This window comes from Mytilus trossulus, chromosome 10, assembly GCF_036588685.1.
Source record: "Mytilus trossulus isolate FHL-02 chromosome 10, PNRI_Mtr1.1.1.hap1, whole genome shotgun sequence".
In the NCBI taxonomy this organism is placed as follows: Eukaryota; Metazoa; Mollusca; class Bivalvia; order Mytilida; family Mytilidae; genus Mytilus; species Mytilus trossulus.
The window spans coordinates 15,967,897-15,993,549 of record NC_086382.1 but is presented as its reverse complement, the minus strand read 5'-3'; the positions used below and the strand labels follow the sequence as shown (position 1 = coordinate 15,993,549).

The 25,653-nt window shown below is 33.2% G+C and overlaps 2 protein-coding genes across 2 annotated transcripts in view; one reads left to right on the top strand and one right to left on the bottom strand.

The window, feature by feature from the left end:
- Positions 1-13,594, bottom strand: part of LOC134686938 (tyrosinase-like protein) — a 54,041-nt gene extending 40,447 nt beyond the window's left edge. The window contains exons 1-4 of the mRNA XM_063546794.1: positions 13,577-13,594; positions 5,162-5,549; positions 4,202-4,314; positions 1,704-2,024 (exon numbers count right to left, since the gene is read on the bottom strand). Coding sequence (XP_063402864.1) covers positions 1,704-2,024; positions 4,202-4,314; positions 5,162-5,542 — 815 coding nt within the window. The 5' untranslated portion in view covers positions 5,543-5,549; positions 13,577-13,594. The remainder of the gene's footprint in view (positions 1-1,703; positions 2,025-4,201; positions 4,315-5,161; positions 5,550-13,576) is intronic.
- Positions 13,595-22,097: 8,503 nt separating this feature from the next.
- On the top strand, positions 22,098-25,653 carry LOC134686937 (G-protein coupled receptor daf-37-like). Its single transcript, XM_063546793.1, has 2 exons — positions 22,098-22,165; positions 24,117-25,653. Exon 2 carries the CDS (start codon positions 24,123-24,125, stop codon positions 25,392-25,394), a length of 1,272 nt encoding a protein of 423 aa, XP_063402863.1. The 5' UTR covers positions 22,098-22,165; positions 24,117-24,122; the 3' UTR covers positions 25,395-25,653.

The window sequence follows — 25,653 nt, the reverse complement described above, 5'->3', positions numbered from 1 at the left end:
GTATACTATGGGATATTTTGATTGAGATTAGTCTTACTCATTCTCTACATATCAGAATACTATGGGATATTTTGATTGAGATTAGTCTTACTCATTCTCTACATATCAGTATACTATGGGATATTTTGATTTAGATTGGTCCTACTCATTCTCTACTTATCAGAATACTATGGGATATTTTGGTTTAGATTGGTCTTACTCATTCTCTACATATCAGTATACTATGGGATATTTTGATTGAGATTAGTCTTACTCATTCTCTACATATCAGTATACTATGTGATATTTTGGTTTTGACTGGTCTTGAGACCCCTGTTGTTTTTGTGGGGTTTGAGTTGCTCATTCACTACATATCAGTATATTATGGTATATTTTGATTTAGATTGGTCTTGAGATTTGGGATTTGAGTTGCACATTCTTCAACATTTTATGTTGATATTTTGGAACTGTTGTTTTATATCATTGGGTTAGTTTTTTTAGTCATGACATTGTCAGTTTGTTTTCGACTAATGAGTTTGAATAAGAGCTGTTGTTTGTTCTATCGTCGGGTTGTTGTCTCTTTGACAATTTCCCATTTCCATTCTCAATTTAATTAACTTGGTTTATCTTTTGCCTCTCTGTAGAAGTGCTCTTTCGTTATTTTTAAAGACTGATTTTGCGAAAAGGATATGTCGCTAGAGTTACATATTGAACTGAATTAAGTTTAAAAGACAATATATTTATCAGTCTATCAGAAATTAAACAACACCTTAAACTTCTGCGAGATCTAGACACTTAATATTATTTAGTGTTTGAAACACTAAATCGACTGCAAACAAGAGATAGATCTAACATGCAAGGTTCAACGAGAAATGTTGAAAGAGGTGGCCGATTCAGATTGGGCTAATTTGTAGCGTTTTCTGAAGGTACGTGAACATATCGCTTTAATACTTAAAGATTCGGCCGATTTCTGGATAGACCTTCAACCTGAACACTTAAAACAAAAAATTTCCAGGTCATAAAATACAAACGAAGATTTTAACAAAGACATTACCCAATTTAGATAGGAAAATAACGATGAAAGTTACTGAGAAAGAAGTAAAATAACAAAAAAACTTCAAATGCAAAACGAAAAGTCTTTTATCAAATCTCAAAATCAAAAGCTCAAACACATCAAACAAAAAGAAGGCAGAGAAAGAAGTGTCTGTTGATGCTTTAATTTCTATTTCTTTTAGTATTTATCAATGTTACCTAATCAGAATTTTTTGGTTGTGAATGGAAAGAACATCATCAGTATATCTAATTGGGAAGTTAAATCATCTCATTCATTAGATCTTCTCGTTTTAACAGGTCTTAAGATTTGATAAAAATCCACAGCATAGGTAAACAAATTAGAGGTCAGCAAAGAGAGTCGCACAGTTTATTTTCATTGGAATGCTGATATTTTGTTGAAACTATCTACCTTTAAATTCAACATATAAAGTGCCAATAAAAAAACTCCAGCATACTGATCACGTGTCCCCTTCAACACGGAGCCTTGGCTCACACCGAACAAACGACAACTACAGTACATGTTTGTTTCAGTCCCCGTTACTCAGAATGCACTTACGGTTTCCTTGATGCTGTTCTGGAAACGAAATTGCATTAACTTATTATACTTAAATTGATAATTGATTTGATTAAAAGGCCTTCGATTTTGGATAAATAAGTTTTCTCATACATACGCGTTATGGTAGTTTTCAAGACCATATCTGCCATTTGCCCAAGGTGACAATATATCAATATTCCTTCTTCTGGATAGTACATTTGTTACCCCCCTTGGTGAAATCATTGAACCAGATGCTCCACCATTTCTTTCTAAGTATGCACCATTACGCTGACGCCAAAATCTAAAAGGTCCATTTGATACCACACCTCTGTGATCGCCCATGAAACTACGGGCCCAAAAATTTGATTCTCTAGGGTCACGCAAGTTATAATCCAATCTACTATCAAAGTATGGTAAGGTAACTTGGTTATCAATTTCCTGTAGAGCAGCTTCAAATCTGAAATATTAAGTACGATATCATTGATCAATTCGCATTTTCAAACTCTAAAGGACTATGGGTAATATCATTGTTTGTACACCAAAATAAAAATTTCATTGCGTCATTGGTAGAATTTCAATTGTTTATCACTTTTTTAACAAATCACAACACTTTGATGTAAGCTTTTTGGAAATATTATCCAGAATGCAATAAGATCATGAAATGGCGTATTGTAGATATAGTATTGCTTTAACCTCTTTGTTGTATAAATTATATGAGACCAGAATAACTCAAAATAGATAATAATTTTATTTCTTATAAATGATGGTCAGATTATTTATTTTCAGTCAGACCAGGGTCAGAATATTTTTATTCTGCTCTTTAAAAAGTCATATTTATATAAAAAAAAAAAAATGCATCTAAACCTTAGAACTTAACCTAAGTCATCTAACTTTTATGATACGAATACCAGTAACCGAAATTAAAGTCTAAAAATGTATTCTTTAAAATATGAAAAATATGAAAATTCAAAAGCAAAAAAAAGAAGAGATCGATTTTGTTTTTTAGGAAAGAAGGGTGCAACTGTTAAAAAATAGGTTTAAGACCGCAATGCAAATAGAGAGTGGATGGTCAAAGAAAACTGACGTCCAAAAGCATTTACAAATGTCAAACTAAATGAATTGTTTGTAATTGTCAAACGGCAAACGACAAATATATTATAAACATTCAAGACAAGAAAATGAACAATGATTCAATAAATAGGTTCTGCAGAGTAGGTCAACCATGATATGAGACGTAGCTTGAAAAGAGTAGCATGCAGAAATTTTTTATCTCTACGGACCAATAACAGTTCGTTGCAAGCCTTACGGTTCTGTAACATGTAGAGAGCAATATATTTTCCCTACATTTTTACATTCTCATTTCGACAAGAAATTGTTACGTATAAATACATCATATTATAGTGCAGCTAAACTGACGCACTGTTTTGTAGTATTTTTATTTATATTTATGATATAGGGTCATAGATTAAATGTTATTGAAGGTTGAAAACATATTTATGAAACGTTTCGCGGAGTATCAAAACCACCAACACATAACAGGTCTTTTTTTATTAGTGTTGAGTGAAAAATACATTTTTTTTTTGTTTTAAAAATACAATCAAAGAGACATTGTAATTGACTTTGAATAAAAAGCTAACCTAAAGTTTTTAAGGACGACATCATTAGATCAATGAAGGACAAAACAAAAATATAATTTAAATAGTAAGGGTGGAGGGTGGGATTGAAATTGCAACAAGTTTTATCTATCCAACATCGATTATACAAATATCCATATGGGTCAATCATTTTTCCCAAATAAGGTTAAAAGGGGAAAAGAGGGGAGGGGCGTGAAAAAGACTATGTGAATGAAGGTTATGTGTTTTCCTTCATTAAACTGTTGATGTCGTCCCTTAATTTCTATGTCATTTGATCTATTGCAAAGAGTTTTCTCATTGGCAATCATACCATATCTTCTTCTTATGGGCGAAATTCATGTTAAAAAAAATAATGATTCTTCTACACCGAGAAAGTCCGTTTTTTAAAAGTTTTAATTGACATATTTATCTTTTTTATCACTGGCAACCTGTGACGACGTCTTTACACTAGATTTATGATTATTACTCGTAATTATTATTATTCATATACAGTATATCAAATTGAATCTAATTAAAAACCGATCTCTCATCGCTCCCGTTTCTGATATGTCGCGTGAGACAATCTAATTACAAACCGATCTCTCATCGCTCCCGTTTCTGATATGTCGCGTTGGAGATCTAACGAAACCCGATTTGAGGTCTCATGTGAGTGACTTCGTAGATGTGTCTTTTTCGACCAATGAAAATAAGTCTTCGACGATCTTGAAAGTTTATCTTGAGGTAAAGGGATGTAACTCATTTCATTTGAGAAGATATCGTCAGTCCAAACAATTCATATACTTTTTTGATTGGCTTATTAATAGAACGTCAACTCATTGCATATCATTATGAATTCATAACTTTCAGTTCACTCACATGTGACCTCAAAGCGGGTTTCGTTAGATCTCCCACGCGACATATCAGAAATCGGGAGCGATGAGAGATCGGTTTGAGATTAGATTGACAGTATCTGCACATACATTAATACAACTGTAAATATTTCGTCTATTTATTTACTTACAGTTTGAGGTATTCTCGATGCCATGACGGAAAATTTGGCCCACCATGTGCTGATCCAAGGGCGTTCCCCTCATGTGCACTAGCTAAAGCATCATATCTGTTGGTTCGTCCGATCTGTCCAATGAATAATATAGAATTTCAAATAACTTTTCACATATTGCATGATAATGTTTTGGAATAAAAACAAAATCCCTTCAATAAAGATTTTCCTAACTAAATGCATCGTTTTTTATTGGGTGTTCAAATTTAGTCAAAATTACAACCACCAGTTGACGTCATGAGACTGTAATTCAGTGGTTGTCGTTTGTTGCTGTATATCTCTATTTGTTTTTCGTTTAATTGTTTTGTCCATATATCTGACCATTAGTTTTCTCGTTTGAATTGTTTTATATTTGTCATTTCGGGGACTTTTATAACCAGGGACTTTCTATACTATTCTACGGAAGCCGGTTAGTGTCAGGTTGGAGTTTTATTTTAAGTCGTTAAAAAAAACTTAGCTTACTCGTTCAAACAACTAAGCTTATCTAACTCGAACAGATGCAGGAGTATATAAAGAATAAACATAAACTGTCTCTGAATATAATTTGTGAATGTACTCAAGTCTCCTTTTCTACCTGTTTCTAAGCCGTGTACTTTTAAATTTCAATGTATGGTTATTTATATTGCCCTAGAATTCTATATGCAGTTAAAGATATATTGTTTTTTTATTCGCACAAGTCGGGCTAATGTGTAGTTTTTACTTGAAATGACTGGCACTGTATTTGAACTTACGAAAATCTATCATTGAATGCTTGAAATTGCAAAATTTTACAAAGTAAGCAAGTGGTCTACGCATTGTACATTTCTATAGTTATGTATAATCTAGTAGATTAAAAGTTAAAATGACATATCTGCAAAAAAATGAACGAAAGATTGCACAATGAAAATGTTGCTTGCAAATAGCTCCGCAAAATACTCTTACTCTTCGTGTTTTTAGCTGTTGAACAGCTCGAATAAATCTTCCCCGTTGTGCATCTGTAAGTGTTCTGATTTCCCGTCTTACTCTTCTGACTGCTTGTCTTTTTGTTCGAATGTTGTCTTCTTGTCCTTTTACTTTCCGACCAAGCGATTTTAACCAGTTGATTGTTTCAGGGTCAGTCAGCCTTGGCGGTTGATAGCGTTCTAACCAGGTTTCTGCAAGATACTTATTAACACATGTGTATAAAATTAGGTCTGCTGGCATTGTGGTTATCGAATCCGCCTTTTCATTAAAACATTTACACAATATTTCTGGCATATCATTTTCTGTCATCATGCTGAACACAGAACTTATGAAAGGGATTAAGTACAAAATGGCTTCCATACCGAACCTATAAATTATAACACAGATGTTTATGATAACAAAGATAAACTAGATTTGTAAGTGCCAGCAATAACGGATGGCACCCTTGCCCCATTGCCAGGGTAACGGCAGCCATTTTGAAAATTCAAAGACCGGATTTACACATGCCAATTAACAGTTTTGCAAAGTTTTAGAAAGATTGGAGCATTTTGAAAATTTTGACATTTTTCGCATTTTACCAGTTTCCATGGCAATAGCAACCATCTTGAATATGCCAACCCTTATTTGCAAATCTGCACATGGTGGTTAACATTATTGTATAGTTCAATTAACATTGGTTCATTAAATTTAGAGATATAAGCTGCACAAAAATAGTGGAAGAAAAAAAATAATAAGAATAAAAATAATAAAAATAATAAAACGTAGAATAACAATATATCACCCCAACTGCGTTGAGGGTGCCATTATTACAAGAGGGTTACTTTTTATGTTGATAAAATTTGTGACTAATGTTAACAATTCAGACAAAGGATAAATGCTACAAAAGATTTATAAAAAAACCTGGAAGAAAACCTCGCTTTGCAGACCTGTGACAGTCGTAGATATTTCAGAGTCGATTCCTTTCACTGTTGACGTTTCGTTCGCTTAACAAGGTTGTAAGGGGACTCGCAGGTATTCTTTTTTTTTTAAATATAGGATTTCGCTATTTTTTTTCTACAAATGAACTTTATCATAAACTTAAAAGAAAATCAAAATTAAAAAAATGGGGGTCACCGTTCCATTAAGCTCACAATCTGCTTCTGAAAGAAGCATGCATTTTTGTAAATGTACTTTTTTTCTGATGAACGTTATAGGAGAAATTGAGGTAAAATCGAAACAAAAACACAGCTGAATTACAGAAATCGCTTAAATTTTACAATTGTTTTGTACAGCGTATCCCAACAAAATAAAAAATATAGGTCACCGATCAGTTAAAAATATATTTCTATTCTAAAGGCATTTTTGCACCAAAGAAGAGATAATTGTAGCATTTGCAACGTATCATGTAATTATAAATAAAATGTTTGCTGAATTTGTTTTACCCTCGAGCCTGCTTAAAAGTCAATGTTTAAGAATTTACCTTCCACAGACCAAGGGGTAAATTAAGTTCTCAGTATGACCTTATTGTGCCTAATTTTTTATACCTAATTCAACAGCAGTCATTTTGGCTCTAAATTTTTATCTTTGTGCATATATTTTCCCTTCCTTGGTTAAATTTTTTTTAAATAGAAACTTCTGTTATTATTACAATCTTCTTACTAGATTTTCGGTCGAAATAACGGATATGAGTTATTAGTTCGTCGTTTTATATCTTTTAGAATCTTAAGATAGTATGATAAATCTACGTTTATTCTAAGGGCGGATGAGGCATCAATTTTTATCTATGTGCATATTTTTTTTCCCTTCCTTGGTAACATTTTGTTTGAAATATAAACTTCTGTTAACAACAATCTACTTACTAGATTTTCGGTCCAAATAACGGTTTTGAGTTATTAGTTGGTCTGTGTTTGTGGTAATAAAAATTGTGTATTAGTTTCATCTAACTAGTGCTTTTCGGACCTGTGTACTACGAGAAAAGCCGGCCGATGGGTTAATATGTGACGTTACAATTTCCGTAGATCAATCATCAGAACGCAGATGATTCAAGAGTAAGAATAGGTATAATGGTCTGAATTATACAATTATACTGCTAACCTCGATTCTATAACAGAACCAATACAGTAACAGCCAGTTAAAAACACTATATTACTAATAGACCAGTCTAATTGTGAAACAATTGTTCAGATTGTGATTAAAAGAATACATGTTTTAGTTTAGGTCACAACAAACATTTATAGCTATGAACCCAATTCAGAAAATCAAAATGGCTGCCTTTGCGCCCATTTAAAAAAAAAATCAAATAAAATCAACAGTAATCATTTTTTTTTTTAAAAGAAAATAAATGGCTTTACCAATTTTGATCATCTTTGGTATATTAATAACTGATAACAAACAATATCATCTTTATATATTAAAGTACCGGTGTCCATCTTGGATGGTGGCCATTTGAAAAAAAAATCAAATATATCAATATCATTATTCCATTTTTTTTTAAATCATTGTAGGTTGTTTGCATTTAATAATGTTTTAATGCATTTACAACTCGATTTTCAAATCATTGTTATATGAATATTGCTATGTATAATGAAAATTCACCAACGGTTTGTCTAAGTATCTATTTACCACAGAAAATCTAAGTATGTACGTTCTATAAATTATTAATACTAGTACACTATATCGCATTTAGGATAAACATTGTTTGAAATTACTAAAGCTGAAAAAATCTAAACAGCCATAAAACAGGAAAGATTTTATGACACGCCAAGGGAGGATACGTGAGGATTTGCTAAATTTCCGGCACTGGTAGATCTTACAAGAAGCACGGTGGGTATGGTTGTCCTGCGAGAGAACGTACTGTGCTGGTGATCAATGAAAAAATGTAAACAAAGACAAAATGATGATTTTTGAGGTTTTCACTCATAAAAAATGGAAGAAAACAGTTGAGATTTTTCAATTTTGTTTCTTATGGGTTCATATATAAACCATTGAAAAGTTGACCCTCTAAACTGTTTCAGTAAGCGTAACACAAAAAATGCTCATTTTCAGAAAATCTTGAACTGAGAAAATAAAACAAAAATGATCATAGAGTCCGCTTTCTATACCGCAATCCACACGACAAAAGTATTTAGTAAAAAAACATTGCAATTTATTTAAAATTTGCCATTTTCTCAATTTACTCATGTCCTGATACTGTGCTGGTGGGTCCTGTCATTGTGCTGGTGGGTCCTGATACGGTGCTGGTGATTTTGGATAAGAGGTTGGTCATATATTAAACAAATGTTACAAAATCAATAAAATTGGGCAGATAATTGTTGTCAATAGTCTCTATGACTCCTATTTTAACTCTTGTGCATCCATTTGGCTGTTTAATATGTGTTTTCAAATGATCGTAACTTGTATAACATAATTACATAAAAGGGCAACATCTTTCGTCCAATATCAGAGAACAATATATAGTATCTAAAATAAGAATAGTTGTATTAAGATATTAAATGCCCCTCACATTGATGCTTCAACAATGATCTAAGCCCATGCCGCATAGACATGTTTGTCAGCGCTCCGCATACCCCTCCCCACTTCCACCTAACCAAGCCTCCTCATTTCCTCCTTCATTGCCGGTTACAGTGGTACAGTGTCGATTAAAAAAGTCTCAAAACTTAAGTTCACATTTTAATGTTTGATGAACCAGAACTTTAAAAGTGTGCAGTGAATCTTGTGCTCACAACAGTTATTGTCATAATTATGTTTACATAAAACTTATAAAGGAATTAAGAAGGTACCAAGAAATGTTTTACAGTTCAATTTAATGATCATGAATGGAAAGTGAAAGGAAACTGTGAGGGTCAAAATCTTAAATTGCTTATAAATGTTGCTGGACCCAGTTTCGTTATCTGATCTGAATGTTCTGAAATGAGCAAGGTAGATAGACATTTTGATTTTTTCTACTCGGAAAGTTTTGCCCTAATTGCTTGAACTTTTGCACTATTAAAGCCTATTTCAAAGGGAATATCTTTGGGTATATTGCTTGATGAACAGAAAAGTCATTGTTAGGTTATGTAAACTACCCTACTTTAAGAGTATACACTAGTCCGACAAATGACACATCTTTCTGTCTGTAGGACCAGGCTACTTCGAAAGGAGGGTACGGTTTAGCTAACAAGCAAGCTAACCAAAGATATTATGTTTGCCTACATACTTAATGGAATCGGCTGTAACTAAAAACTCGAATACATTTTAACAGACAGTGGTCATGTTTGTTGATGAATATTGTTTTTCCTAGATTCACTCTTGAAAAATCATTTGGTAACATTTGGTCAATTAATTTCAGAAAAGATCTTTTTGTAATTGCGGACGCCAAGACAATACATGAACCTCACACGACCCCTCGACAAAGGTGATCTTATATATGATCTGATAGCGATTCAGGTTGATAAACCATTTGAAATTAAGCTAGTTTGTGTATGTGTGTAGATTTGTATTGTTTTAAACTGTTATGACATTTTAAAGTTAAATGTAGGTGTTTAATCTAAGAATTTCTTTTTTAAACTTATATACTTGTTTTAAACTCAATTGGTAGTATGAAGCTATTGATTGATTGATTGTTGGTTTATTAACGTCCAGTGGCAAATATTTCATGCATATTCAGGACAAGAACAAGTTCACAATAAATACAATAGGTATGTCTTGTCATAAAAGAGGCCAATGGTCGTGGAATTTTGGACTGCCACTGGAAAATGAGGATGTTTTCAGTCAGTTTAATTGAAGTCTGGAGCTGGCATGTCATTTAACTGCTAGTAGTCTGTTGTTATTTATGTATTGTTGTCATTTTGTTTATTTTCTTTGGTTACATCTTCTGACATCAGACTCGGACTTCTCTTGAACTGATTTTCATGTGCGTATTGTTATGCGTTTACTTTTCTACATTGGTTAGAGGTATAGGGGGAGGGTTGAGATCTCACAAACATGTTTAACCCCGTCGCATTTTTGCGCCTGTCCCAAATCAGGAGCCTCTGGCCTTTGTTAGTCTTGTATTATTTTAATTTTAGTTTCTTGTGTACAATTTGGAAATTAGTATGGCGTTCATTATAACTGAACTAGTATATATTTGTTTAGGGGCCAGCTGAAGGACGACTCCGGGCGCGGGAATTTCTCGATACATTGAAGACCTGTTGGTGACCTTCTGCTGTTGTTTTTTATTTGGTCGAGTTGTTGTCTTTTTGACACATTCCCGATTTCCATTCGCAATTTTATGTATTGGATAGGAACAGAAAGTTTGCCTTGCAGCAGACCACATAAGGACCCCTCAAAGAGTTTTAGTTTAGTTTAAACATATTTATTTATAGTGGATTGGGAAACAAGTTTTGCAACTTATAGTAATCCCTTTCCACTTTGCGAGTGCGAGTGCTGCCTTGTAGCGGCATTAGCCTACTCTTTTTCGAAATCTACAAGGGTGTCTTTAACGTGCAAATGATATGGCACTCTCTCTCTCAACACAGGTCAGCCATTTATCGTCCCCTTCCGACGGACTATCATCGTTTCCTTAAGACCATAATCGCAAATGGTGTCAAGAGGGAGCCGAAAATCGAGTTCCTGAAATTTTCATCCCGAACGGGAATCGAACCAGGAACCTATGTGTTAGTAGTCCGATGCACTACCACTACACCACGGCTCTCTCAAAGAGTTGCTGCAAGGGTTCTTAACGTGCAAAGAGTGTGGCACTCTCTTTACACGAGACATCGGATTTAACGTCCCCATTCTGACCGGACGCGACTGCGAACTTGATAGATCCCGCACAGCCAAACGGACGCCCCACTTCGGCAAGAGTTTTACTGCCGGTCGGGAGAAGACTAAGTGACTATATTTCTATTTCCCAGTAACCCTTGGGAAATTTTGAAATGCACAATGAACAAAGCAAACGTTAGTTTCAAATACTTTTAAATAGATTTTTAAGGATAATGTACCCTTGCGTTGATCCCATGCTGAACATAACAAAAATCTCTGTACAAAGGTCTGTGATTTTTCTACAAAAATTGTGATTTTATTTTCACCAAATTCTCTTTTTCTACTAAATACAATAATGAACTATAAATAATAATGCTTTGCAAGAAGTTTCCCCTTGACATATATACAAAATTATGTCTCTATTATTCATTGTCTGTGCTGTTTTGATACTTTTGCAGTTTGCACATTTCGTAATTGACAGGCCACAGAAGGGGTCATAAACCATACCCGAAAAGATAAAATATTGATCTAAGTACTTAATTTGCATCTCTGAACCCCCACCCCGGTTTGTTTTTTAGGAGGGTGTCTAAAAATGGTCGATTACAGACAGCCGAGTACGCATTTTACTTTCCAGGCGTGTTTACGTTGATTGTTACTGTCCTGAAAACTGATAGATGGAAACAAAAATGTTTGATATATCTGGCTTTAGATTCAGTTTTTTTTTAAATATAATTTAAGGCTACATTGTAATATAATAGTTCTAAGAATTCACACTAAAAAAAATGCAGAAAAAAATGGATGAAGTGAAATATCTTAGTTAGGAGTCATTACTACAGAGATGGTGTGTTTAACACACAAAACGTAAAAGCTTAGTGATATTACCAGTATTAAAATAAAAGTGTATTTTAGTTAGGTATTTTTTCCATTTACTCATTTTCAATTATAACTAAGGCACATTTGATTTTTATTCATAAAAATATTTAAATATAGTAAAGTAGGACACATTGTTCACTTCCTCACCCGTAATTCTTTATCAAAAATATTTATTTATTTTGGAATTTTGAAATGAAAAAGCTAAGAAATCTAAGTTTTGTTAGTGTTCTCTAGGTTATCTCGTCTCCGTTCTCTGACATATGCTAGTCTGCCCTTTCATAAAATAGTGATTTTTTAAGTGTTCTATCGAACTTTTGAAGAACAAAACTGAAAACCGTTCAGACAAAAAAGTTATGTTGAAAAAATCTTACAGATACAGCAAGTGATTCTTAATAGCTATAAGATACATTTTTCTTTTAAAATACAAACTTTTTAATCTTACGGGAAACTATTCCAAGCTTAAAACTTTCACTGTAACCTCGCTCGTATTTATCCCCCCCCCCCCCCCAAAATAAAACCCAAACAAAAAAACCCGCAATACTATTTTCATTTTTATAGTCAGCACTCAATTGTTCACAAAAAATGTGTTTTAAGCTGCTAAAGACATGATTCAAACAATCAGAAAGTCCTTTGTTCTATATTTTTGCTCCCCATTTTTATGCAAAACCTTTTACATTTTTATTTAATGGGTTATTGTTGAAGGTATTACGATGACGTATGGTTATTAACACATACTTCCTTTGGTTTCTTATGGAAATTTGTTCATTGACAACAAACATACCACATCATCTACTAGTTTATATATTAAGTATTGTATAAATTACAACGTATTTTGGTGATCTTGCAAAATGATCGTAATCCCGAAAATCGTAAACAAATATTCTTATCTTAAAAGGGTGCAAGAAGGGTTCCATTAACAGGCCAATAAATAAGATTACAGTTAATTTTAAAAAAAATAAAAAATAGGGGTATTTTTTTTTGCATAATAACAGTAAACGGATTCACAACAATGTCAATTTCAAGAAACCAGGCAACAGTTAATTAGTAAATAACAGTACAGCATCAATGATCTTGAATATATGCCACTTTTAACTAAAACATAAAGGCACAGAACCAGGTCCGTTTTTCTTATCACCAGCACCGCGTCAGGACAATTCCGTTTAACGAACTTGCAAGATTTTTGCAATATAATATTGTTGTAATATACTTTGCATGGTACTTATGACGCATCAGAGAAAAATTAAGCAACAAAACATTCGTTTTATTGCCGTTCTGATACAATGTAAACAAACCCACCAGCACAGAATCAGGACCCACCAGCACCCGTCAGGACCAAATCACCAGCACAGTACGTTCTCTCGCAGGACAACCATACCCACCGTGAGAAGAGAAATAGTCATTGCAGCGGGTTATCAGTTATTTGATGCTAGCATGCAAATATGTTGCACATTGAACAATGTTGAATTCGTTTTTCGACTCACTCGACTTTGTTAAATGAATCAATCCAGCATTACTTTATTTTATAAAAGCAATATAACAATATAGCACCAAAATATACATAAAATGTCAATACTATATATTATATTTATATTACACTATCATATGCTCGACCTAAAAAAGCATTTACATGCCATCGGATGTTAAACAGACATTCATCCTTTCATCAATAAATTCTGGTTTTCTTAAATGAATACGTAAATTATGCGTACCTCCATTTTAGCAAGTTTAACAATTGTTCGTTTCTGTAAAAGCTTGACAATAGATATATTTTTTTAATACGCAGTGGAAAATTGGAATAATAAAGTAAGAATGCAATCTTACCGTCGTTTAGTTGCACAATGCAGAAATGGTAATTTTAGGTTTTTTGAAAACATATGTTGCTTTTATATACTAACTCGGCATGTAAACTGAACAATTATTAGCAAACTACATACAAATCTTGCAAATTTATTCGTAAAATTAATGCTACTTAAAACAGAATTTATTCTTTTATCATTAATTGCATAATAGAAATAACACTATACTGACAAACGTAAAAAAAGCTACAATCGTGTAAATTATTCAGAGTAAATATAGGTTCTATATAAATAGAAAAAGATGTTATGTGCTTGGAGACAACTCTCTAACAGACGCCAACTGCATTGAGGTTAACAACTAAAGGTCTTCGACAATAAGCAAAACCCATACTGCAAAGTCAGCTCAAAATGACAAATGTAAATCAATTCAAACTAGAAATCTGACGGTTTCGTTTATGAACAAAATACAAATATGATAAACAGAAACAAACGAAGACCACTGAACATCAGGATCCTGACTGGAGACAGACATGCACACGTGGAATGTGGCGGGCTTAACTAGCGGTGTAACAGTACAACATAAGAAAAAAACTATAAAATCCGTTGAAATGGGCTAAACTAGCGGTGTAACAATACAACATAAGAACAAACTATAAAATCCTTTGAAATGGGCTAAACTGATCAAATCGATACAAAGCAGAAAAAACATATAACAAAAACACAGACAGGACGCAGCAGGGTATTCATACATTCCGACAAAAACAAAAAAGATAATAAGTACAGATCTTAGAGTAATTATATTTATCAAAGTTGTACATATATCGATACAGTTTGTTTTGTTTGGTAAGGAACATGTGTTTATGCTATTTATAGAAAGGTCTGTTTGATTGGATATATAAAGTATGCGGGGAAAATGTTATGCACGGGTGGTTTGATAGTAGTTAAAGTCATTCGAGTCATTGCAAGTGCTCTAGATGCTTTTTTCGAATTCTTACAATGTAATACATTCAACTTAGTATGGGAAATTCTGAAAATGAAGAGACTATTCCAATCCTTATACCCGTAGAGAATACCAATGCAACTGCGACTAGTGCTACTGATCGTAGTTTTGGTGTCTACTAGAAAAACAACAATGGACCTAAATCTACAGACTTCTGTTTTGGTTGCCAGACGATGGCTCACTGGAGACGAAACTGTTTAAAGTTTATCAAACCAACAAGTTGCGGACGAAGATATGAATGATAAGTATTATTTTGATTTTGATATAATGCTATTGATAATGCAAAAATTATATCTCGAGCTATTGCTGATCTTTTGGTTAATGGTTGTATTGAAGAAGTTAAAACCAGACCTCCTGTTATAAATCCGTTAACAATTTCGACATATGCTTTCCCCTTTATTAGTGCATAATTTTAACCGGGGTCGCCGGCTGAGTAATTTCTATGTAATGTAATTTAAAGTTAACCAGATTAATAACTAAATGTCGGTTATTGTTAAGATTGATTGAGTCACGTGTTTCATGGCACTATAGTTTTATATTGACTGAGGGAACAAGAGGTCATAAGTGAGTTACAGTTTGGAAACATAAAATGTTGCCTTAAAATTCGGAATGTTTTTCAGAGTATACAATACAATATTTTATTTTAAAATTAAAGGGCCCAATATGAGCATAACATTGCAGAGTGATGAAAGAAACATAAATAATAGTAGTTAAAATGCACGAGGAAAGGGTCAGTGGTCAAGGGGATATAATTTTTCTAGTATAAAGGTTCCTTCCAAAATTGTGTATTCGGAAGCTAGCAGTTTTGCTTATGGAGCTTATATATGTCTTTTAGAGAATCAGATATTTTTTATTATTTTTTTTTCAAATGTTGACTGGTTGAGGGACAGGATTAAGTTTGATATGGAGTGAAAGGAAGGCTATAGAATTATGTATAGATATTGTTCAAGGTCAGTTATCCATGGGGGGATGTCTTGAAGTGGTTTACGGAGTCAGAATTGTGTGGGTATAGTGGAGTTAGGTAGTGGTAAAAACGCAACTACATAGTTTGCGATGTCAATATTTTCTAGTTGTGTAAAGTATTCTGTTAATTTAGATATTGAATGGATACCTAGAGATAAAAATGTCTAAGCAGATGCTATTAGTAAGGTTTTTTGATTTTGATGATTGGGGTGTCAGTGTTGAGTTTTCTTTTTAAATTTATAGATTATATGTATGGACCTCATTCAGTTGATAGGTCTGCTGACAGTGATAACAAGAAAATTAAATTATTTCATACTAGATGTTATACACTAGGTTAATCAGGTGTGATTGCGTTTTGCTTTGACTGGAAGGATGACAACACTTGGTTGTTCACCCTATACATTTTGTATGTATATAGTTATTAAACATTATATTGCGACAATTTTGTCCTTGTCATATCAGAATAATTTGTTATGCCAACATTGTGTGGCCGAGATGCTTGAATTCAGTTTTACTAAAGACAGTTTTATTTATTGTTCATTTTTATTCATGGTTCTTGCAAGAAATTATTGTCTGGTTCAAATGATTTGAAAGCCACTGTACTTGCTGTACCCATTGTGATCTAATATTGATATAATTGATTGGTTTTGAAAAATGATAAATCTTCTTTACTTTGTGTAGTTTGTAATGGTTTATGTATTTTCTACTTGTGTAGTATAACATTATAGATATGCCGCTTGGCTAGAATAACAATATAAATATGCCGTTTTGGCTGGAATAACAATATTTACGGGTGGCCGCTTGGCTAAAATAACAATATAGATTGTTGCTTGGCTTAATTAACATTCAAGATATATAGCCGCTTAGCTAGAATAACATAACAGATTGCCGCTTGGCTAGAATGACAATATTTACAGGTTGCCGCTTGGCTATAATGACAATATTTACAGGTTGCCGCTTGGCTAGAATGACAATATTTACAGGTTGCCGCTTGGCTAGAATGATATTTACAGGTGGCCGCTTGGCTAAAATATCAATATAGATTGCCGCTTGGCTTAAATATCAATAAAGATTGCCGCTTGGCTAGAATAACAATACAGAATGCCGCTTGGCTAGAATAACAAAACAGATTGCCGCTTGGCTAGAATACTTATACAGAATGCCGCTTGACTTGTATAACAAAATTGATTGCCGCTTGGCTAGAATAACAATACAGATTGCCGCTTGGCTGGAATAACAATACATATTGCCGATTGGCTAAAATAACTATAGATTGCCGTTTGGCTTAGACATAAATACCGATCGTCGTTTGGCTTAGATACAAATACAGATTGCCGCCTGGCAAGAATAACGCTTAAGATATGCTGCATGGCTAGAATAACAAAACAGATTATCGTTCGGCTAGAGTAACGTTTTATGAGATATGCCGCATGGCTAGAATAACAATTAAAATTGTCGCTTGGCTTAAAAAAAAACAGTACAGATTACCGCTGGTCAGAGTTAAGGTTAAGATATGCAGCATGGTTAGAATAACAATACAGATTATTGCTTGACTAAAGTAACGCTTACTATATGCCGCATGACTAGAATAACAATACAGATTGCCGTTTGGCTATGATAACTATATATAGATTGCCGCTTGGCTTAAATAACAATATAGAATGCCGCTTGGTTAGGGTAACGCTTAAGATATGCCGCTTGACTATAATAACAATATAGATTGCCGCTTGGTTTAAATGATAATACAGATTGCCGCTTGGCTAGAGGAACGCTTTGTCGCTTTGCTAGAGTAACGCTTTGCCGCTTGGCTAGAGTCACGCTTTTTCGCTTGGCTAGAGTAAAGTTTTGTCGCTTGGCTAGAGTAACGCTTTGCCGCTTGGCTAGAGTAATGCTTTGCCGCTTGGCTAGAGTAACGCTTTGTCGCTTGGCTAGAGTTACGCTTTGTCGCTTGGCTAGAGTGACGCTTTGTCGCTTGGCTAGAGTAACGCTTTGCCGCTTGGCTGGAGTAACGCTTTACCGCTTGGCTAGAGTAACGCTTTGTCGCTTGGCTAGAGTAACGCTTTGTCGCTTGGCTATAGTAACGCTTTGCCGCTTGGCTAGAGTAAAGCTTTGTCGCTTGGCTAGAGTAATGCTTTGCCGCTTGGCTAGAGTAACGCTTTGTCACTTGACTAGAGTAACGCTTTTTGGCTTGGCTAGAGTAACGTTTAAGAGATGACGCATAGCTAGAATAACAATATACAGATTGCCACTGGGCTATAATAACAAAACAGATTGCCGCTTGGCAAGATAACAATACAGGTTGCCACTAGGCTAGAATAATAATACGGATTACCACTAGCTAGAATACCATTGAAGGTATGTTGATTGTTTATAAGGTACGTTGACCGATTAGAATACAAAAATAAAAATACCACTTGGACATAAAAACAACATATACGCTGAATCAATATTGCTGGGCTACATGGCACTGCTTGTTCAAGGTCAATGTAATGTACATGAATGCTACATGTCGAATGTCTATAATATACCATTAATTTACTTCAAAAGATTTACACTTTACACTTAAGTACTAAGCTAGTTTATTTTGGATATAACTTCTTTATACGGATAAATTATTTTATAATTATGGTTTCTAAGCTTGGCGCATAGATGGTGAAATGATGACAGATAGATTTATCCGAATATGCTAAAGATGGATATGTGAAGGAAAACATTATTACTCAATTATCTGTATCTCAGAATTTAGGTATCTAATTATATTAGACTAGTCATACATATGCCCGATCTTTGTTTTTTCGAAAATGCACTTGACCGTTTTGCAAGTGGCTACTCCCATGTGAGAGTTTTGTATTATATTGATAAATGTTTTATGTTCGGTTGAGGTTACGAATTAGAACATAATTATATTTATCAAAGTTGTACATATATCGATACAGTTTGTTTTGTTTGGTAAGGAACATGTGTTTATGCTATTTATAGAAAGGTCTGTTTGATTGGATATATAAAGTATGCGGGAAAAATGTTATGCACGGGTGGTTTGATAGTAGTTAAAGTCATTCGAGTCATTGCAGTCAAGTGCTCTAGATGCTTTTTTCCAAATAAATAATTATGAAAATTATTTATTTACAGGTTGATAGTCCAAGAAGAGTCGCAAATATTGATGTTGCAGTGCTAGTTAGAGACAGACAATTTTCATAATTTTCATTGATATAAAATAAAAATGATTTACGTGTACTTTTTACCTGAATAAAATGCACTTGACTTTTGCAAGTGGCTACTCCCATGTGAGAGTTTTGTATTATATTGATAAATGTTTTATGTTTGGTTGAGGTTACGAATTAGAACATAATTGCAGTAACTGACAACTAGTTAAAAGTTAATCAAATATAAACCCTGTTCACATTAACTAAACTCGGTGTGGTATCCGCCACTATCAATGATTTTCGATGTTCAGTGGACCGTGAAAATGGGGTAAAAACTCTAATTTGGCATTAACAGTAGAAAGAGCATATCATAGGGAACATGTGTTCAAGTTGAATGGACTACAACTTCATCAAAAACTACCTCGACCAAAAACTTTAACCTGAAGCGGGACGGACGGACGAACAAACGGACGCACAGACCAGAAAACATAATGCCCATAAATGGGACATCAAAATATAAATGTAAGAACGCAGCTTTTATTGTGAATATTTAAGGAAGTTACGCATATTTAATAATAATGGTTATAGTAATAATATGAATTAAGTTATATCTATCTGTATGACAAAATCTGAAACATTGTTTCGTTATAAACAGGAATAAATTCAATTAGACCATTTGATTTTCACTGGAAGGACTGTTTTTTGCAGATAGAATTTTCATTTTACACATTTTACGCATGCTATGCCTTAAGTTTTTCCAGATACTCGGGTTTATCCGCCGTTTTAGCCAAAGGGTCCACGTGAACTTTAAATTTCTCCAAATCAATAGAACAGGTTCCTTCAAGTATTGACCATTCATCTCCGTGGGACAAACCCTTTGTTTTAGTACTTTAATTAGGGGGTACCCAACACTTTGACTAAAATAGATTTGGCTCTTTTAATTTTCATAAAGTTTTGACAAAAGATTTACTTTGACCTGTTTACAAAAATATGAAAATTTCTAGAAATTTGAACCGCTCAATTTACAAGAATAATTAAGAATAATTTGGTTGGCTATATAGCACGTTGACAAACAATAATTTTTATCGTTGAAAAGCCTGATTTCTCCAAACTAACAGTATGTGATATGTGAAACACTCAGATGGTCCTAGACCGCAATTATTTCGTAGTGCATTTCTTTTAGAACATAAATGAAAATTAGAAAAATCCCACCTGCGCTTTCTCAATGAAATTTTTACAGTACTACTTTTGGGACAAATTATATCAAAATTATAGAAAACTTCGTCGGCTCTAACTGAAAATATGGACAATTTTATGTTTAGGGCGTCTTGAAATCTTTTGACAGCCTCCGAAGTGCTATTTTTTTACCTTTTTCAGCTGGACCAAACCACTACTTTCCTTTAAAATTCTGGACTGAACTTTTTTTAGTGTAATTTCACCCCCTACTTGCAATTTGAGGCATTAAACATGGAGAAATAAATTTGGAAGGGGTAAACAAATTAATTGGCAAGTAACCCACTGTCAACACTAGGGACTATATTTGTTATTAAGAGTTAATGTTCTGTACCCCCTTAAAAAAAACTTTTTTTTTCAATAATAATAAACATACTTAACATTTTGAAACCTTCGTCTTGAAAATATTGAAAATCAATAATAAAAAATAAATTATAGATGTCTCGAAAAAAAATATGTTGCAATATGATGATTCTTGTTTATTTTATATTTATAAGCATCTAAGTTAAGCAATTTTTGTTTAATACGATTATTATTTTTAAATGTTAAGATTTCATTCGCCGGGCTACAGGAAATAACGGATATTAATAATGCTAATGAAAAACGAATTACACGATGGGTTACACGGATTTAAAATGTCCATACATGATACAAAGAATATAATCAAACGTGCTCATACCCTATACTATAGGAAAACGAGAGAAAACACCTGATCAAAAATCTAACTATAAAGTTGGGTGTTGAGGAGGAGCTGGACATCTAACCTCATACAGTTCTACGAAAATAAAAGATGTGGCATGATAGCCATTGAGACAACTTCCGACCAGAGTTTAAATAATTTGATATAAGCAATAGAATCAAACGTTATTGCTTGGCATGACCAGGCCTCTTCGATGCAACACACGGGTCACGCCCTTACTCCACATATAATAAATCGTAAAATAACTCAACAAAGTTTTCTTAAGTTATTCTTTACTTTTCCCTACTCTATGGTAGACAAGTCTATGTTCACAATACATTTAGATGCTATATACATTGTACATATAAATTTTCAGATTTAACGTCTCAATTCAATAAATTTTCCTATTCCTATAAATGAACCAAAATTTAAAAATATACAAGACTAATAGAGACTCCTGATCTGTGACAGAAGCATAAAAACCGGCGGGGTTAATGTGTTTTGTGAGACAAGAAAAAGAAGAAAAAGGGATTAGACACAAGTTATAACAACAGTCATGACGTCTCTATCCTAATTTGACGATGGTATCAGGCTATTTCCTTCAATATTCTGTCTATTCGATAACGATAGCACGTTCTATCCTCTATTGAACAGTTAGACAAGAAGTCCCAATTCTATTCTTCAGACTAGACGGGAAAAATAGTCACACCACTATTCACCAAGCCGGACAAATAGCAAATACCTATAGAATTTCCTTCTGATAAACAAAGTATAGTTCTGTTTCTGTAGTAAACAAATATTTGATACCAGTCATTCCGTTATGGAACAAATATTTTATATTTCTTCCAGTGGAAATCAAGTATTGGTATTAAGTGGTCTTATGAATATGGGCCACAATTAGTATTGTTAAGGTTTTATGTATTTATAGACCAATACGGCCCGTATTTATAAAACCACTTAAGTTAAGAAATCCAATCGTAGTACTAATTTATCGTTGGACAAGTGGAAAAATCTGTCCGTTCGGAACAAATCTTAACTTAAGTAGTTTTATGCATACGGCCCACGTATATTCCAGTATATTCTTCCATTCGGAACTGATATTGGAAAGGGACGTCTATTCCATGACACCAATGTTTTTATCAGTGATAATTTCTAACACCTCTACCAATTAGAAAACAATGAGGTCTTTCCTCGTGTAGGGGAACGACCTTAACAATACCAATTGTCTTAATCTGTTAATAATCTGATAACTAATAAACAGCTGCTTGTCAAAACTAATATTAATACAACTGTCAACGATATGGTATTGTCTAAGTGGGTAATAACAAATATGTGATTAACACCGTTATATTCATACATTTGTGATCGTTACGTATTCTGTAGAAAAACCTTACGGTCCAATATCAGTTTTTCGCTACTCATCCTTCGTTTCTTCACAGTTATTCAGCTTTTATTATTGTTATTGTAATTTATTAGTTTTTAAATTGAATTCTTGTTAATTAATTGATAAAATATCACTATTTAATCTAAAGCAACCAAATATGTTCAGACTAGGACTTGTTTCACTGTTTGTAGCTGATCCAGAAAGAAAAAGTGGTAAGTATTCACATATACCAGCTATTAAAGGTCCTTTCTAAATTTCTTTAGTTATTGTTTTAAACTTTATACAAATAACTCAAATGTTTGGAAGAAACAAAACCTGAAATGTACATACATGTGCTGAATAAGCGTGTCTAAGTTTTTTTTTAAGAAGTTATTAATTACCGAACAGTTTATTATAAAAATGAATCTAATATTTGATAAGTCATATTGAGAGGGTTTTCGTATTGAGAAAACCGGAACCACAAATACAAAGAATACATTTCTACTTCACAGTAACAATGGTTTGATTTTATGACAACTAATAAAAAAAATTGCTAAATTTCATACAGCTTTAAAAGAAACCCTCTTCGTGGAATACAGGAATATTGGCTTACTTTATTATTATATATAGTATATTTCATTCTTGTTTTTTATGGATACTATAGGTTAGTTATATAAAAAAAAAATCTGCATAAAAAGGGTACTTCATCCTGATTTCAATAGCTTTACCAGCGGCAATTATCACAGTAGGTATTGCGCCCGTCTGGGATCGTGGTTTTTCGAGTGATCTGATATCATAGGTGTTTTTTTTCGAGTGAATATGATAAAAAAAAAATGCTAACAAACCGACTTACTTTCTGGGGAAAGAAAGATTCTAGAACTTTATATATAAAATCATAAAGGGTAAATTAGTATTTTTAGATATTATCAATCCTAAATTATTTTTTTTATCTTAAAAACGTTTAATATAAAGCCTTACACTGATTGATTTGTTCCCAAATATATAGATTAAAGCCATTTTTATACACAATGCAAATGTCAATGGAAATGTGCACATGTTATCTTTGTATACTTAGATAACAGACACTTTACAAAATTCTTGTTTTTGCATTGAAAAGGAAATTTTGGATACTAAATTAATTTTAATATATGTCCGTGTTTTTCGAAAGCATTCCTTGTTTTTTTCAAGTGTGTCCTTTTTGCGCGTGAAATAAAGCAGATATAAAATCATAAAAATAAATTATGATCGACTTCCTCTACACATTTTCAACACCGACGTTGTTGTATATTTTTAAAATATAATCTAATTAATTTATTTTTTATTTTTCGAAAAATTTAGAAACTTTATTATTTTGGGAATATTGCAGAAGATTTAGCTTATTTTTTAGGTCCTTTTGGTATTATAGCATAAAATTATAAACTGTTGTTCCATTTAAATTAGATATTCCATTCAATTCAAATCAAATGTTTATTTCGGGGGGGGGGGGGGGGGGGGCGTATTTTAATAGAATATTTGCGTATATATTGATTTTTTTCTAATTGTTTACTCCTTTTGTCATTTTAACTTATATCAATTATAACATTTTATTGACAAAAAACTAAGATAGTAAAACATTAAATTGAAATAAATAAAATACTGTCTTGTCTTGTCTTGTTAATTTTATCAACATTGTAATATGTTTTAGGGGAAGTATAGGAATATATAATATGGTCCATCACTTTATAACAGTTATAAACTAGTAAAGGTAGGATTTCAAGGTCAAGAATGACATATTGTCTATTCAATTTTTGAAAATCCGGACCATTTGTTAAAATAACCCGGACGTTTTGACGGTTTCTCTCGAAAAACATGGACAATGCAAAACACTTGATTTTAGGTTTAATGCAACGAAATTGGGCATCATTCGTTCTCAAAACATGCATAGTTTTCAAGGTTAACAGTAATGAATAAACCTATTATAATTGCAAAATAGCAAGTAATTGACCCGATCGCATCACTCTAAAATCATTTCAAAAATCCAACGTTGAAATATCCAATGGTCATCCCCTTAAGTGCATCTTGTTCTTACAGTTTCGTACAAAATTCACGGGCTAAACAAAGTGGCCTTGTTATACCTTATCCGCAAAAATCATTATGCATTAATTTTATATGGAAATTCACGAGAACCTTATTTCTATTTTATAGTTGACGATGGAAAATGTGACAACATCAAAAGCAGAGGTCGAAACCTTTGTGAACACTTCTGTTGGAATCTCGAACAGAACAAGTCCTGTGAGACAGAGCTACTTAATACCATGGAATAATCCACACAATGTCATTACTCAACAAACCTCAGATGACATACTGTTTGTTCTTCAATGTATCATATTTCCTATCATTACTCTGTTTGGGTCCACGGGCAACATTATGAGTCTTGTAATATTGATACAGAAGAAACTAAGGAACAGCACTGGTGTCATACTTATCGCCATCACCATTGCCGACCTATGCTTTCTGATTACAAACATGACCAGAAAATCTTCCTGCATTATTAGTTTGATCGATGAATACGCAGAGGAGATCTACACGGCAACTATATTTGGACCCCTTTTCTTTGTCATTACATCATTTAGTCGTGTTTCAGCATGGCTAGTTGTTCTCGTCTCCATCGAGAGACTTATTGCTGTTACATTTCCACTGAAGATTAAAGTCTGGGTATCTAAACAGAGAATGATTATAGCTGTGATTGTAATATATATTTTAACTTTCGTTTTCTTGAGTCCTATTGCATTCCAGTACAAAGTTGGATCCATGTTCAGTCGGAGAACGAATACCACTTCCTACTTCATATCAACAAGTGAGTTCTACAGTTCTTATGAGGATATCTTGACCGTTCATAATGAAATACTCGGCACTGTCCTGTTTCGTTACCTACCGGTTTTCTTTACTATGCTTTTTAATATGATTATTATCATTAATCTGCAACGACGAAGTTTGAGGCGTAAAGCAATGACGTCATCGAAAACAGATAACAAATCCGAAGACAAGATCACAAGGATGTTATTGATAATTTCAGCAGTTTGTTTGTTATGTACAACACCTGGTTCCCTGCTTCTACTGGTTTCCAGGTTCGTTGATGGTTTTGAGTTTTTTGGAAAGTATCATAACATCTTCGTTGTGTTCAGTGATTTAAGCCTCCTGTTGTCGATGATCAACTCTTCAGTTAACTTTATTATCTACATGGTTTGTAACAAGCAGTTCTCAGAAGCTTACAAGACTATTTTCTGTCGATGCAGATCCATCTCTACAATGAAGAAACACCAGCCAACAATGACGGATACTTCAAAGGGGACTACCATCACCACCGTCGGGTCAACGTCAACCAATGAAAAAATACCACCAATTGTCCCAGACGAAACTTTTACTTCCAATGAGATATCTGAGGATCATATAAAGTGTTCGCCAACTACAGAAGATAGTTAAATGTTAAATATCTAGACAAATTGACTAGCATTATTATCCACCATCTTAATGTGCTTGATATGATAGAAAAAAGTTAACAACTCATTGACTTTAAGAATTGATCAAATATGATGTAATATGAAAATAAAAAAGATAAAAAATAGTTTTGAAAAAGAGCAAAACATAAATGTGAATAATGTTGACGCTGAAGTTTATTTATTTGTGATTGTTAATTTATTAAGTGTTAGTAATAAACTGTTAATAAAAGACATTTCTTGTC

Coding starts and splice junctions, on each gene's coding strand:
- LOC134686937 (XM_063546793.1), top strand. CDS start 24,123: ATGGAAAATGTGACAACATCAAAAGCAGAGGTCGAAACCTTTGTGAAC.